This window comes from Lygodium microphyllum, chromosome 28, assembly GCF_053477565.2.
Source record: "Lygodium microphyllum isolate KBCC chromosome 28, Lygodium_microphyllum_v1.1.10, whole genome shotgun sequence".
NCBI classification, from domain to species: Eukaryota; Viridiplantae; Streptophyta; class Polypodiopsida; order Schizaeales; family Lygodiaceae; genus Lygodium; species Lygodium microphyllum.
In genome coordinates this window covers 37,401,860-37,416,715 of record NC_141162.1, presented here as the reverse complement: position 1 = coordinate 37,416,715, position 14,856 = coordinate 37,401,860, and the positions used below count along the sequence as shown (strand labels likewise).

The window sequence follows — 14,856 nt, the reverse complement described above, 5'->3', positions numbered from 1 at the left end:
CAGTGAACATTATGACGGATGTGACAATGAAGGATCTAGGTCTACAAGGTGTGCAACCAACCCAATGGCTCATCAGACTGGCGGATCATAGCAGAATCAAGCCTTTGGGCATTCTCCCATATGTGAAGACTACAGTGACTGGAAGAGATTATTGGCTAACCTATCTGGTGGTGAAGCCAAACTCTTATGGTACATCCTATCCCCTGTTACTGGGCAGACCATGGCTTTTTGGAGCCAGAGCAAGGACGGATTGGTTCAAAGGAACCTTGACCTTGGGTAGAGGACCCAACAAAGTGGTGTTGAAACTATATGGTGCTAAAAAAGGACATGGATCCACCTCCTTGGAATTATCTTCTAACTCCCCTAATGAGGCTATAGATGGAACATCAGTGGACAAAGATGTTGTCAAATAGATCCTTCCCAAGAAAACAGTGGCATGTTCCTTAACAGTGGATACTGTAAGCCAACTCCCAAAAGATGCAAAGCCATTATCAATGGGTGAATACTTCCTGCCTGAACCAAGAACAATTTCCGAAATCACTTCTGACAGTGAGATAGAAGCATGGATGTACTGCTCTCCCTGTTACATGGCCAGAGCAGAGCCAGAAACAGAGGCAGAAGATGAAACAGAGAACCTGTTCTTCTCTTACAGAGATCCTACAGAAACAGAGCCAGAGACAGAGACAGAGACAGAGACAGAGGCAGAGACAGAAGAGGATGGAGATGATATGGAAGAAGGAGGTTATGAAACCGAGATGGAAGAATCTATCCCACCTGAAGAGGATACATATGAAGAAGAAGTTTCAGAAGCATAAGAAGCAGAGGAGCTCATGCTATGGGACAGAATGGCGAGGGTACCATTTGGTCTGGTAAATGGATATTCTCATATGCAAAATCTGTATAAGAAATGGATTAAGAAGAACAAGCCATCTTTCAGCAGTGGCTCATGCCGCCCTCACCCACCTTTGCCAAGAAAAGATGATGATGATGCACCGTTCCGACAAGCACCAGTCTCACGATTCCAACAGGCATTAGAGGGTCCCTGTTATGTGACATTCCTGGACGCGTCATCACAAGATGAGTCTTCAAGCCAAGAGGTAACTAATCTTGAAACCAAACCCGAAACGGCTCTAATCCCATTTCAACATCTCTAGAGGCAACCTAAGTCTCCACCAAAAGAAGAAGTTGGTTCTAGTCGAACATCGGATGAGGACACCACTCCCTTGAAGGAGTCGGATCTGTATCCAGAAGCAGTCCGTGGGACCTCATCCGTGAAGTAGAAGGTGAAAGGTAGTTAACTTTTGTGGATGCAGATGGCACTGAACGCCACTTGAAGATGGGTAGCAGCCTACCAGAAGAGGAGTTGTCAACCTTGTACAACTTGTTGAAAGAGACTTTGGACGTGTTTGCGTGGTCATACAAAGACCTAAAGGGGATTGATCCTACAATATATCAGTATCATATTGACTTGGAGCCTGATGCCAAGCCAGTACGGCAACAATAGAGGCGAATGAACCCGAATTATTCCACGTTGGTGAAAGCAGAGCTACTGAAGCTTCTGGAAGCCGAGTTCATCTATCCAGTGGCAAATAGTGAATGGGTTTCACCCATCGTGGTGGTACCCAAGAAGAATGGCAAGCTTCGTATATGTGTTGACTTCTGCAAGTTGAACTCCAAGACGAAGAAGGATCACTTTCCTATTCCTTTCACAGACCAATTGTTGGACACAGTGGCAGGACATGAGCTTTATTCCCTTCTGAATGGATTCAGTGGATACAACCAAGTGCAGATAGCAGAAGAAGACCAATCCAAAACAACCTTCACCACAGAATGGGGGACCTACGCTTACCGAGTGATGCCATTTGGGCTCTGCAATGCCCCTGCTACTTTCCAGCGAGTCATGATGGCCGCATTCCAAAATCATCTATACGACTTTATTGAGGTATATTTGGATGACTTCTGTGTCTATAGTTTGATCCGGGAATACTGGGGACACCTGGAACAATGCTTTGATCGATGCCGGGAGTATGGGATTTCCCTCAACCCTGACAAATGCATCTTTGGGGTCTCTTCTGGAGTTCTGTTGGGCCACATCGTCTTTGCACAAGGGATATCAACAGACCCTGCAAAGATCGAAAAGATCGTAGCTCTGACAGCATCCACCAACCTCAAACAGTTGAGGGGATTCCTAGGCCATGTGGGTTACTACAGAAGGTTCATAGCCCATTTTGCAACAAAGGAAACCTCCTTGCACAAGCTTCTAAGGAAAGATGCAGAGTTTACTTGGACAAAAGAATGTGACAAAGCCTTCAACACTCTGAAGCAGTGTCTGATTGAGGCACCCATTCTGCAACCTCCTGATTGGATGAAAGAGTTCCATGTACACACTGATGCATCTATTGCAGGCTTAGGCGCAGTTCTATGCCAGAAGGGCTCCTCAAAGCTGGATCTACCGATCTATTACACAAGCCGAAAAGTCATTGATAGGGAACTGAACTACACAGTGACATAGCTGGAGTGCTTGGCAATGGTGTTTGCCCTAGAGAAGTTCCGCCACTATCTGATGTCTACCCACTTTAAATTTTATGTGGATCACGAGGCCTTGTCCTTCCTGATGAACAAAGCAGACGTGAAAGGACGAATGATGAGATGGCTCCTTCTATTTTAGGAGTTCGACTTTGAGGTAATTACCAAACCTGGTCGTTCCCATATTCTGGCTGATCATTTGTCGCGTATACCACAAATTGCAGACGAGGAGTAGGATGATCCAGATCTCCCTGATGCTTCCCTATTCTTGGTAGAAACTGTAACTCCTTGGTATGCAGACATTGCCAATCTACTGGCAACCCAACAATACCCTCCTGGCATTTCTAGTCGGGAAAGGAAGAAGCTTATGTTAGAATCAGCTCCCTATACCCTGCTAGGCAGTGCACTGTACAAGAAAGGCAAATATGAAGTGCTTAGAAGATGTGTTGTAGGAGTTGAGATTGGGATTGTTCTGAAGGCTTGCCATGACGAGCCATGTGGAGGCCACTTTGCAGGAGAAGCCACATCCAGGAAGGCTTCGCTAGCAGGATATTGGTGGCCTACCATTCACAAGGTGCCTATGATTATTGTAAGCGATGTGATGCCTGTCAAAGAATGGGGAAATCCACCAAGACAAGCACTATGCCACTGCAACCTATCCTTCCTTTAAAGCTGTTTGAGAAGTGGGGCATTGACTTCGTAGGCCCGATCGATCCTCCTACCAGAAGGAAGCAGAACCGATACATCCTCGTATGTACGGATTATGTCACAAAGTGGTGTGAACCTAAAGCCCTAAAGCGGGACGATGGTAACAACATGGCCCTGTTCATGTACGAGAATATCATCACCCGTTTTGGCAGTCCCTTAGAGCTGGTAAGTGATAGAGGCACTCATTTCATTAATAAAGTCATGGAAGAGTTGACAGAGTTGTATAAGATCCGCCATCGCAAGTACACTCCTTATTACCCCAGAGCCAACGGCCAAGTCGAAGTCACCAATCGCATCCTCTGCTCGATCCTGACAAGAACAATTGCCGCACATTGTCGTGATTGGGACGATCCACTTACAGAGGCCCTCTGGGCGTACAGAACCTCCCATAAAGCAGCAACAGGACAGACACCCTTCCAGCTGGTGTATGGTACAGAAGCTGTTTTCCCTGTTGAACTGGAATTACCCTCTTTGAGAGTGGCTATCAAAGAGCGTTTGGGGGATGATGAGTCACTGCAATGCCGTCTCCTGCACCTGGAATGTTTGGACGAAACTCGCAGGATGGCTCTACAGTGCATGGAAGCCACGCAAGCTCGACGTAAGGCTTACCATGACAGCTTCATCAAGCACAAGGAGTTCAACGAAGGTGATTTGTCCTAGCCTATGATTCACGATTTGGCAAGTTTCCAGGCAAGCTTCAACTGCGGTGGATGGGCCCATATAAGGTACTTGCTGTCAACCCTAATGGCTCTGTCCAAGTGCAGACCGTTGATGCCTCTGATGATCCCTTCCTGATCAATGGATATCGTCTGAAGAAGTACTTCCCTCCTTGGGGATCTTGACAATCATGGTCACCTGATCCTTTCCCCTATTGGCGTGGCACTCTCATTCTTATGATGCTACTTCTGATAGCAGTTCTTCAGCCACTCTTGATGAGGTGGATGCAACCCTCTGTCCCCTCAACCCCATCTTCCAACCTTGATCTCTTATCCTCCATTTTTCACCAGCGACAGTGGTGGCGAGGTGGGTTTTGATACATGGTATTTCCACCATTCCCTTGCTTCATTAGAAAGAAAAAAGAAAAAAGAAAAAAATATACATATCGATCATGGGAGAAAAGGACTTAGGTCCCTGTCATGCCGACCTATTCTTCGAGAAAAGGTGGAGACACCCTCGGGAATAGGGGAAAACAAGAAAAAAAAAACAAAGAGAAAAACAGAAAAAAAAAAACTGTTATGGGAGAAAAGGAAGCAATTCCCTGTCATAGCAGGCCTCGTTCCAAGAAAGGTGGTCAACACCCTTGGGCGAGAAGCTGGCTGTGGAAAAGGTGGCAACACCCAGCAGTCCAGAAAGTGGATTCCTCAATTGATATCCCCAGGATCCAATTCCGAAGCTGCCTCCCTTGGTACGCTGTGTCCTGGGTCTCTCTACAGAGTGTCTAACTGTCCTCTAGCAGACGACATGTTCCTATCTAACCCAACGTTCGATTTGATGGCTACCTCCCTGGGTATGCCTCTTCAACAACTAACGACGTGATCTTCATTGACAAACAATCGAGTGATGCGAGCTTTCATCCTAACCGGATGGGGTTGTGAGTATGGTTGCCCTCTGTATCTATCAGAGTGTGAGACAGAGGGTGGGGCGAGTGACCAATCTTTTCCCTTCAAATCAAATGAGAGGTGAGAAGTGTGAATGAAGTATTGCACGCACAGGACGGGCCTCTCAATGCACAAAGCACGATCTGTTTCTGTGCACTGCACCATAAGGCTCCCTGGCCTTCCTTCTCGCACCGTATGCTAGCACAGGGCGGGATGCACAGTTGCACCATCAAATGCACACAAGGCATACAACCTTTGCACAAGTGACCGTGAGGATTACATCAATGGGTTTCAGGACATGGCTGCCCTTCTGTATCTATTAACAGAGCGTGAGACAGAGGGTGGGATGAGTGTGACTGGTGTTTCTTCAATCGATTACCGAGAGGTGAGATTGAGGGACGTTACGACATTTGAAGTCAAGTATGTTCCCATTTCCCTATGCACCCACGGGGTGGGTCTCTACCGTCTTCACAAGACACATCACCCTGTTCTATACACTGCATTGTAAGGCTCCCTTGCCTTCCTCCTTGCACCTATGCCAGATGGGTTAGACGCACTAATGCACCATCAACTGTGCACCCTGGCATACTCCCTCTGCACCATTCCCCTGTTGATTCCTAAACTGGGTATGAGATATGGGTTTCAATCATTCTTCCTCGAGTGATATTAGTCATGGGGCGAGTGACTGTTCTTTCATTCCATATGAGTGATTGTGAGTTGAGTGTAAAATTCCTCGTCATCGACGAATTTCCTGCGATTTCTTCAACCAGCTACCTTCCTGGGTGCTGTCGTGTGGTCCCTGCCATGAAGGACGTGTGTTGGAGTGAACCTTGGTACCTCCTACAGCCGACAGCAACAATGGAAGTGCCATCGACAATCAACCTTGATTCTCTACAATATGGGCCAAGTTTTTCTAACCCTACAACTTCTGTTTCTCAGTGACGTTCATGTTTTAAGTGTGGGGACGTTAGTGGATGGTCTATTGTGTGGTCCTAGGTCCCTGTTGCTCGGTTCACCCTATCCGTTAAGGTCTTAAGTATGGGGACGCGTCCCTGCTCGTCTACATTGCATACCCTCTGCATATGCCTCCACCTGCTAATGCATGTATGCCATGCCTTGTTTTTACCCTGATGAGGTCCCTTCCCACCCAACTCGTCTATGTTCCACCCACCCTCGAGGCTGTTTCCTTGCAGTTTTCCTTCATTTCCTGATTTTGTTGTGTTTCCATGTGAACACACCCTACGTTCACCGAAGTCCACATCCAACCTTATAGCCCTATTCCTCCCTGTGAACTGATCATTTTTCCTTTTTACCAACCCCTGTTCCGGTGCACTGTTTTCGAGTTATTAATTTTTGAAGCATTTTGTGCAAATTAGCTGATTTTCCATGTGAATGCGCTTTTCTTGCTTCGGAACAGTGATCTGACGTCATAGCCCTGACAATCACTTTTTCCCTGACATTTTTCATTTTTACTCCGTGTCGTTCTGATGCACGTTTGTCCAATATTAATTTTCGCGGTTTTTCAAGACTTTTTCGTGTGTCTGTCTTTTTGACATTTTTCCATGTGATCCTGCCTTGTTTGCATCGGAATTTCAATTTGATTTGACAGCCGTGTTCACCGTGCCTTTCCCCACATTTTTCCTTTTTCCTCCTCCCTCTTTTGACTTCTGGATTATTTATTATTAATTTTTCAATGTGTTTTTGGGTGTATTTTTGGTGTTTTTCGCATGAGAACCCCTCCTACTTCCGTCGACACTGCGTTTTGACATGAAAACCCTGTATCCCCTCTTTCTGCGGACATTTTCCCTTTTTACTGCATGTCATTTACGCGAACGGTTCGTCCAATATTAATTTTCGATCCCATTTTTGGGTCTGTTTTTGGGTTTTTCCCATGTGAACGTGTCTTATCTCAATCAGAACTATGTTTTGATGTGATAGAATTGTCGGGCACGTCTTTCTGCACATATTTTCCTTTTTTTTGCACCTCGTTCCGATGCATGGCTCTTTCGATATTAATTTTTAATTGCATTTTTTGATCCGTTTTTCATGTTTTTTGCACGTGAACGCCCTGTCTTTCCCCCAGAACGTCCGTTGCACATTTTCCCTGTCTTCCCCTTGTCGTCCTGCCCACTTTTTGTTTTTATGACATTTCGTTTTGATGTTCGGATTGGGAGATATTAATTTTTCTTTATTTTTTGTGTTTTCGCGCAACTTGTCTCACGCCTGAACACGCTGGTTTTCGATTTTACGCGCCTCAACGTGCCCCGATCGTGTCTGCGTGCCCCGTACTGCCCTCCTGGCGCTATTCCGATTCCGTCACGGCAAATTTTTTTACCCCGCTTCGCGCACGCGCGCGGGACGAGGGTACACCTCTCCTTTATGGGCCCCTGCCCATTCTTTACCCATGGGCTCCCCTACCCAACCCTACCCCTACCCTTTCCCCATGGGCCTCCTGCCCATCTCCTTTGGGCGCCCCACCCTTCCGGCACGCCCCATCCTATGGGCCCCTGCCCCTTCCCCTATGCCCACCCACACCTATGGGCCCCTGCCCATACCCTCCCACCCTTTTCCATCCCCCTCCACACCCTTCCCTATCCCCCCCCACCCCGACCCCTCCCCACCCCAACTGCCTCCCTCTCTCCATCCCTCTCCCTCTGCGTGTCCCTCCCTCCTCCTCATTCCTCCTTCTCCTTCCCCTACTCTTCTCCTCTCCTCCCCTCCCTCCTCCACGCCATTCTGCCCGCGTCGCCTGTGGCCCCACGCTGTCGACAAGAGTCATTATAAATTCACTCACCACATCGGCGAGCAACCTGCTGTGAGTAATCATTATCATCTGAGCAGGCGCAGGCGAGAGGAGGCCCGGGCGAGCAGCCAGAAGAATCTTCACCACTTCCCTACTGTCGCCCACAGAATTCTCGACCACTCGGCGGTTCCCAAGGAAACCGCGGAACCTTGCCTTCGTGAGAAATGGTGGCGCGCCAAACCCAAGCGTCGCTACCACCACGACCCTTACCACAAGGCCCTCAAGACGACCAAGGGCCAGCGCACGACCCTCGCGCTCACTGGCCTCCTCCCTCCTCGCCTGACGCCCGCCCCACGCCGCCCGTGCCGCCTTGTCGCGGCTCCTCACCGCTGTGGGACGCCTCCGCCCTGCCCCGCCTGGTGTGCCGTGGCCCGCGCCTTGCCCATGCTGCCGCTAACGGCCGCTGATGCCCCCCTTTGGCCCTGCCAACGCCCCCGCCGTGCAGCCGCCGCTGACGCCGTGCTGTGCTGCGCCCTGCCTAGGTGCCGCCGTAAAGGTCCTGACCGTCGCCACTGCTGCCACCTGCCTTGCGCCCGTTTGCCGGCCCGTTGACTTCTCTTCCTCCACGTGCCCCCCACAGCCACCATTACACACCCCACCTTACCTACACCCTCCCCTAAGCCCCCCTTCCCCCCACTGTACCACTAACCCACCCATTCCTACCCTATATAAGCCCCCCTTCGTCCCCATTACCCACCAACCCTACCCCAACCCCCACCAAAGCACACTAAATCCCCTACTCCCATCTCAGCCCCCTTCCCCCCACAAACACACACCCACCCCCCTACCCCTGTCTAAGCCACCCAAGCCCCCCATCACACACACACACTCAACCTCTCTCTAAGCCCCCCTTCCCCCTGCAACCAAACACACAAAACCAACTCACCCCCCTGTAAGCCCCCTGTGCTACCCTGTAGTCCCGCAGCAGACAACCCCACCCAAACCCCTGTTCCCCTGCAGAACCGCAGAACCTCAACCAAGCCCCGGTTCATATGCAGCCAACCACCGAAGCCACCCTCCATAAACCACTGTTCACCCGCTGAACCACAGGCAACCACCCTTCCTAAACCCTTGTTCTCCCTCGAGACAGCGACACACGCGAGTGTGGTTGGGTTTGATTGTGCGTGTTCGTGCGCGGGTGCAGGAGATCGTTAGCTGGTTGCTGACATGCAACTTCCACGCAGCCTATTTCTGGGTATTTTCCCAGATTTTTAATTCCAAAACCCGCAAACCCTTAAAAAAAACCACAAAAAAAATACATTGAAAAAAAAAACATTCAAACACCCTTAAAATTCTGAAAGAAATTATAGAAAAATCTAGAAAAATCCTCCATATTTCTGCAGCAAATTGCACTCTTTTTTCTAACCTACAAATTTGAGAAAAAACATTTCAGAGACCATTTTAAAATTCCACATCTTTTAAAAATACCCAACAAAAAAATCCTAACAATTCCATTATATTTTTACTTATTTTTGGCATATTTTTCAAGCTGTAAAAATACTTCATAAAACACCTAAATTCATCAAAAATAAAAAAAATCATTTTTCATTCAAAACACAACCTGAAAAATATCGAAACAAATCCAGATATTTTTTGGATTGAGGAGAGCGCATTCTTTGCATTCACATACATCCACTACCACGTATTTTTTCTTTTATATTATTATTATTTTTTTCCAGCTACCCCAAAACCCACGGTTAATTCAAACAAAAAATGAATCCTAAACACCGCCATGGCACGCGCGCTCGCACTAAACACACCATATTTTTTTAAATAAAAATAAACTCGTCGTTCACTTAGCACGCGCTAAGTGTGCTAAAGAGACACTTTAATATTTTTAATTAAAATGAACCAGCCGTCACAAAAGCACACGTTGGCAAAAAAACGCTCCACATCACCTTAATTTTTAATAAATGAACTTGCATTTAGAGACCTAGTCTGGGTATTGAAGTCCGGGATTTGGATTAAAGCCCCGCTTTAACCTAATAATTGGTAATTACAATTTTAAGAAGGAACCGCCGTTTTCTTCTTAAGGTTTATCACTTAATAAAAATTTCACCAATTTCTTAATAATTTATTAAAATGAACCTTTCATTAAATTAATTCCCCCTCACTGCACTTAATTTCCCATTTTTAATGAACTCGTCTCGTGGGATGGGTACGCGAAGTCTTCGGAGTTGTCTCCATGGCCAACACATGTTTATCAAAAGTTGTGGTCTTGATATGTGTGGGTTGTGGTTATGTTTTGGTTCAGTTTCTTTGTTACGGTTAAGGGTACGTTGTGTAGTTTTTTTTTCTTTTATTGCCTAATACGGGGTTTTGGGTGTTTGCATGTTGCATAGCATGAAGCTTTCGGTCGCATATGTCTAGAGGTCATGTCGAATTTTTTCTAGGCTGTGGTTTGCTTGGGGATAGTTGGTCGAGTCACGTTTTACTATTTTTGGTTGATATCTTATCCTTGGTTTTTTGTCTGTTGCTTTGCAGGCATTCTCCTTGTTTGTCTGTGCTTGTGGTGTGTGTGTAACCATCTGAATGGCGCCTTCTCACGCTCCTCCCCCTATCCAGTATGTCCCACTAGTCAGTAGGGATTACTCTTCCCTACTCACTTTTGAGCCTCTCACGAAGGCGGGGCTCACTGCTTTTGTGGCTGTCTCCTTTTCATTGCTTCCAGAGGATCCATCGATGTGTGATGAGTTTCTGGCCTCCTACAGCAAGAAGTCGGGACTGGTCTAGGGTCTTTCCATGACTTTGACACCTCGAGGCCTAGGGAAGGCTCTGTCTCTTCCCTCCAAAGGTGAACCCTTTGTTACCACTCACCAGCTTTTCTCTAATGAAGAGATTTTGAAGCTGTTACAAAAACAGACAAGGGAAATTTTGGATGTTAAGAAGGTGATCAACTCTTCAGGAGTTTCCTTTTCCATGATCACTAATCCTGTGTGGAAGTTGGTCTGTCAGTTTCTCCAAGACATGTTTATGCCTGCAAAAACGCCATCCCATTACTTGTCCAAAGAGCTATTCACAGCTTCAAGGATGGTGTTGAAAGGAGTAGCTATTGATTGGAGCACTTACCTCCTCACTAAGATGGTTCAACATTTCGTCAAAGTCACCAGGGGCAATGTTACCAATGTCACCTATGGATCGTACTTGCCTGCCTTCTTGACCTACTCAGGTTTACAGAAGAGTGTGCCTCCACCTCCTCTATCTGATCCAGTTCCTCCTCCTCCACCTTTCGATGAGTCAGAACCCATTGATATAGAGGATGATGATTCTCCGCCTCCCTTGGTCATACAGCGCAAACGCTTGAAGCGGGTAGCGGATAAAGCTCTTTCAGTTCTTCCTTCAGTGCCCATTCCTGCTACCTCTGGCAGTGATCTTCCTGGTTATCTCACATGTAATAACCTGTTCAGAGCACATCGAGAAGGGTTGTTGGATATATCAGTTCCCTCACTGAACAGTCTAGTATCGAGAAATGCCATTCCTTTCCTATGTAAAGACATTCAGAGTTACATTGAATTGTCAGTGAGCCTGTGTTCAACAGCTGTACGCTTCCTTTTATAAAGAACTGATACGGTCTAAGGACCAGTTGCATAAGGCAACATCCGACTTAGCCTCTGCTAAGGATACCCTAGCAGATTTTTTTAAGCAGATGGAGCAACAAACCCAACTGGTTGCAACCCAAAGAGATGAGATATCTTCTTTGAAGACTCACTTAACAGAGGCTCAATCAGAGGTTACTAGCCTTTCAGAGGAGAAGGAGAGAATGTCCAAAGAAGTGTAGGAGTTCCAAACTCTTTTAGATGTCAAACTTTCAGCCTTACATACTGCTAATGACACAGTGGAATCACAAGCTTCCCAAATCAAGCAGTTGCAAGATCAACTGGCAAAGTCACGGTCTGTTCCTCCAAGCCCTCATGTTCCCTTGATCCCTTCTCTCTCACAGCAGGACTTGGCAGCTCTTCAGAGATAGGCTACCTTGTGTCCTCTCTTCCAAGATAAAGTGGAAAGATTGCAATCCAGAATGGATTTGTTATGGTCTACATTTGAGCAGTTTCAGGAATATATTCCACTAGACCATTCTTTCTTTGTCCCCTATCAACAACAGAAGTTGGCCTTCTACATGAAGCTTTCCACGATGGATCTTCCTATTCTAGAGGATGGTTGGAGTGGGGCTTGGTCTCCTGAGTTGTTGACAGAGGTAGTAAGGATGGTGTTTGAAGATTTTGTCATGACAGATACCATGTTGATGTCATATATGTATCTACGAGGAGACTTGTTGATTCCAGATGAAGTGGATATGGCTTGATATGTGGGAGACATGGTTTTACAAGCTGTTTTGTATGTCAACCATTTGGAGTTGCGAATAGATGACATGTTTCAGAGTTACTTCTCCAAAGTGGCTACTTGCCTTGATAATTCCTAGCATACCATGATTGATTATGTGGTCCTGAATCAATGACAGAACACAGTCCCTACCTATGTCTAGAGTACTAATCAACTGCGGGTGGATCTCTTAGCTTATCTTTCAAAATATAATCCGTTTGATTCTACCTTTTTTTATGCCTATCAAAGAAGATCTATCTTAGGACCTTCTGTTCCTACCCTACTTTATTACCAACAAATGGCTCACCGTTATGATATATATCTTTCCCTCTGTCAATCCAATTCCACCACCATCTTACCCCTTCTTTTCCAACCTCAATCTTTTTCTCAAATTCCCATCTTTACATACGGTTCTTTTATTGAGGATAGAGTATTTTCCCTTCTCCACCATGTCCTTCTCCATCCACTCATGTACCTTCTACCTTTCCTATTTATCAGTTAACACCCTTCTTAAGTGATTCCCTACAATTTTCAACCACTCCTTCTTTAAATTATTCTTCCTTTTATGATTTTACCTACCCCTCTCTTCATCCACTTTTCCTTATTCCACTTCCCTCTCCTGCCACTTCTATATCTCAACCACCTCAGTTGGTTATTGACTATGACGGGTTTGATCATCAGATTTCCCGAAGAAGGGGATGGAGCTCGAATGATTCCCTTACAGGACCTCAGATAAACTGGCCAGTAATTCCAGGGGAATGGACAGCTGCCAGTCAAGCCTACCAGAACTATATTCATTTTGCTCACCAATATTCACAGTCTCTGGATCCTTCGGTAAGATTAACTGCTCATTTTGCTTGGTATCTTGCGTATATGCATAAGCATTCTCATCATGATACAAAGCCTATTCCAAAGTTGTGCATGAATGTCAATGTGAGCATTGATTCCCAGCAACTGGATATATTGTATTTTCATGCCCTTTGTTTGCCTAGTAGATACCTTGTCTTGTTGGAAAGGATGTGCTGCTTGTAGTTTTTTTAGAATCCTCCCAAAACATTTGTAGATGAATCTTTATCTATGGATCGTTTCCGAAATCACCAATCTTTCAAGAGGGATCATCTTCATTGATACCTTTTCCAATGTATGGTGGATGATTTTTAATGATAAAATCTCTCTTTTTGGAGGAGTCATTCAGATGGTTATGTTGTGTGTAGTGTTTGTGTTGTGAGTTACTTTCTGTAATAAGATCGTGGTGGTTTCCTATTGGATTGGCTTTCGTGCGAGCTACATTTTGGAGAATTGTGGTGATGGGGTCGTGGTTGGAGAGTTGAAGATGTTGCAGAAGAAGAAGCAACCTCTTATATCCTTTACAAGTTTGTTGTGATTTTTAGTTTGATAAGAAGTGTTAATGTATAAAGGGTTTTCCTTTCGTTGTATTTTTATATCAGATACAGGTGATAAGTTGGGGTCGTGGTTGGAAGGCTTGTTTTTGAAGATTTATTGAAGATCAAAGTTGAGCTTTTGAATGAATTTGTATTCCCTTTTTCTTGGGTCGCGAGGACGCTTCCTTATTAAGTGTGGGGATATGTTAAGTGTTGAAATGACCTGTTTTTTTGGCTTGATTTTTGTTGTTTTTGAGAGCTGAATGGTTGATTTTATGAGATGATTGATTGGTTTGGAAGTGGTTTAAGAGTGTTTTGGATGATATTGATTATGTTTTGGAAGTTCATGATGTTTATTAGTGGAGATATGAGGTTCTGTGATGTTCTGATAGGTTCTGATTGGTTCTGTATACCTTCTGTATAGCTTCTGTTTTGTTCTGTTTTCTCTCTGTAAGGAGGGATGGATTGATGAAGATTGAGATCTTGTGAAAGCTTATTGAATAGTTTTTGATGGTTTGGAATGGTTTGAGTATGAGTTATGAGGTTTTGATGACCTTCTATAACCTTCTATAGATCTTCTGTAGAGCTTTTGTAACTGTATTGTAGTTGTTCTGTGATTGTATTGTGACTGTTCTGTATGCTTCTGTATGTGTTCTGTAGAATGTATGTGTAGCTTGGGAAAGTTTTTTAGCCTTGGAAAGAGGTGAATACAAGTGCAAAAGAGCTAAAACAAGTGAAAGAAGTAGCTGCTGAAGACTCAAGTGAAGACTGGAGTGAAGTGACAGTAGTGAGCTATGAAAGGACACTGTAGTGGCTCTGGTGACTCTTCATATCAGACATACCTCTTGGGAGGGGTATCCACGACCTAAGAAGGATTATTGAGGGTGATTATGAGAGATTGTAGTGAGGATATGATGTATTATTGATGGAGAGAGAGAGAGAGAGAGTCAGAGATAGTCAATTCTATTAAAACAGTGTAATTGTATATGAGAGATTGAGAGAGAAGACTATGAAGATATTGAAGATGAATACTATGTGATGTATTTCCATTCAAAGATGGTGTATTCCTTTGCTTTCTTTGTTCTATTGATGGATTTTATGAAGATATTGAAGAATATGGTTGATTCTATCAAATCCGTGGGAGATCTACATGATGCTGCATGAAGATTTGTTGTGCCTGGTGTTCTTTTCTTCATTGTGATCATATAAAACCTAATAAAAAAAGCTTGTTTATGTTACAAGATAGATTTTCTTGCAAGAGAATTCCCTTTTTCTTGGTGTTCCTCTTGGGGCTCCAGTGTTAGGCTACCTTAAATTGCCTTTCAAAGTACCATGGTTCTTATATCAGCCCCAAAAAGTAATTTTGTGTTTTAGACATCACACAAGACATTTCAATAGGATAACTAGCTCAAAATGTTGTATTAAAGAGGACCCAATGTGCACTCCCATTTTCGTAAGTTGATCTTTGTGATTCATTTATATAGAATGTTTTTTTTCAATTGTTGCATTTTAAGAAAAC

At 45.0% G+C, this 14,856-nt stretch overlaps 1 protein-coding gene across 1 annotated transcript in view; it reads left to right on the top strand.

The window, feature by feature from the left end:
• The window catches only part of LOC148011360 (uncharacterized), a 99,645-nt gene extending 85,546 nt beyond the window's left edge, over positions 1-14,099 (top strand). The window contains exon 27 of the mRNA XM_087670707.1: positions 13,998-14,099. Within this exon, the coding sequence (XP_087526833.1) occupies positions 13,998-14,010 (13 nt within the window). The 3' untranslated portion in view covers positions 14,011-14,099. The remainder of the gene's footprint in view (positions 1-13,997) is intronic.
• The last annotated feature ends 757 nt before the right edge of the window (positions 14,100-14,856 follow it).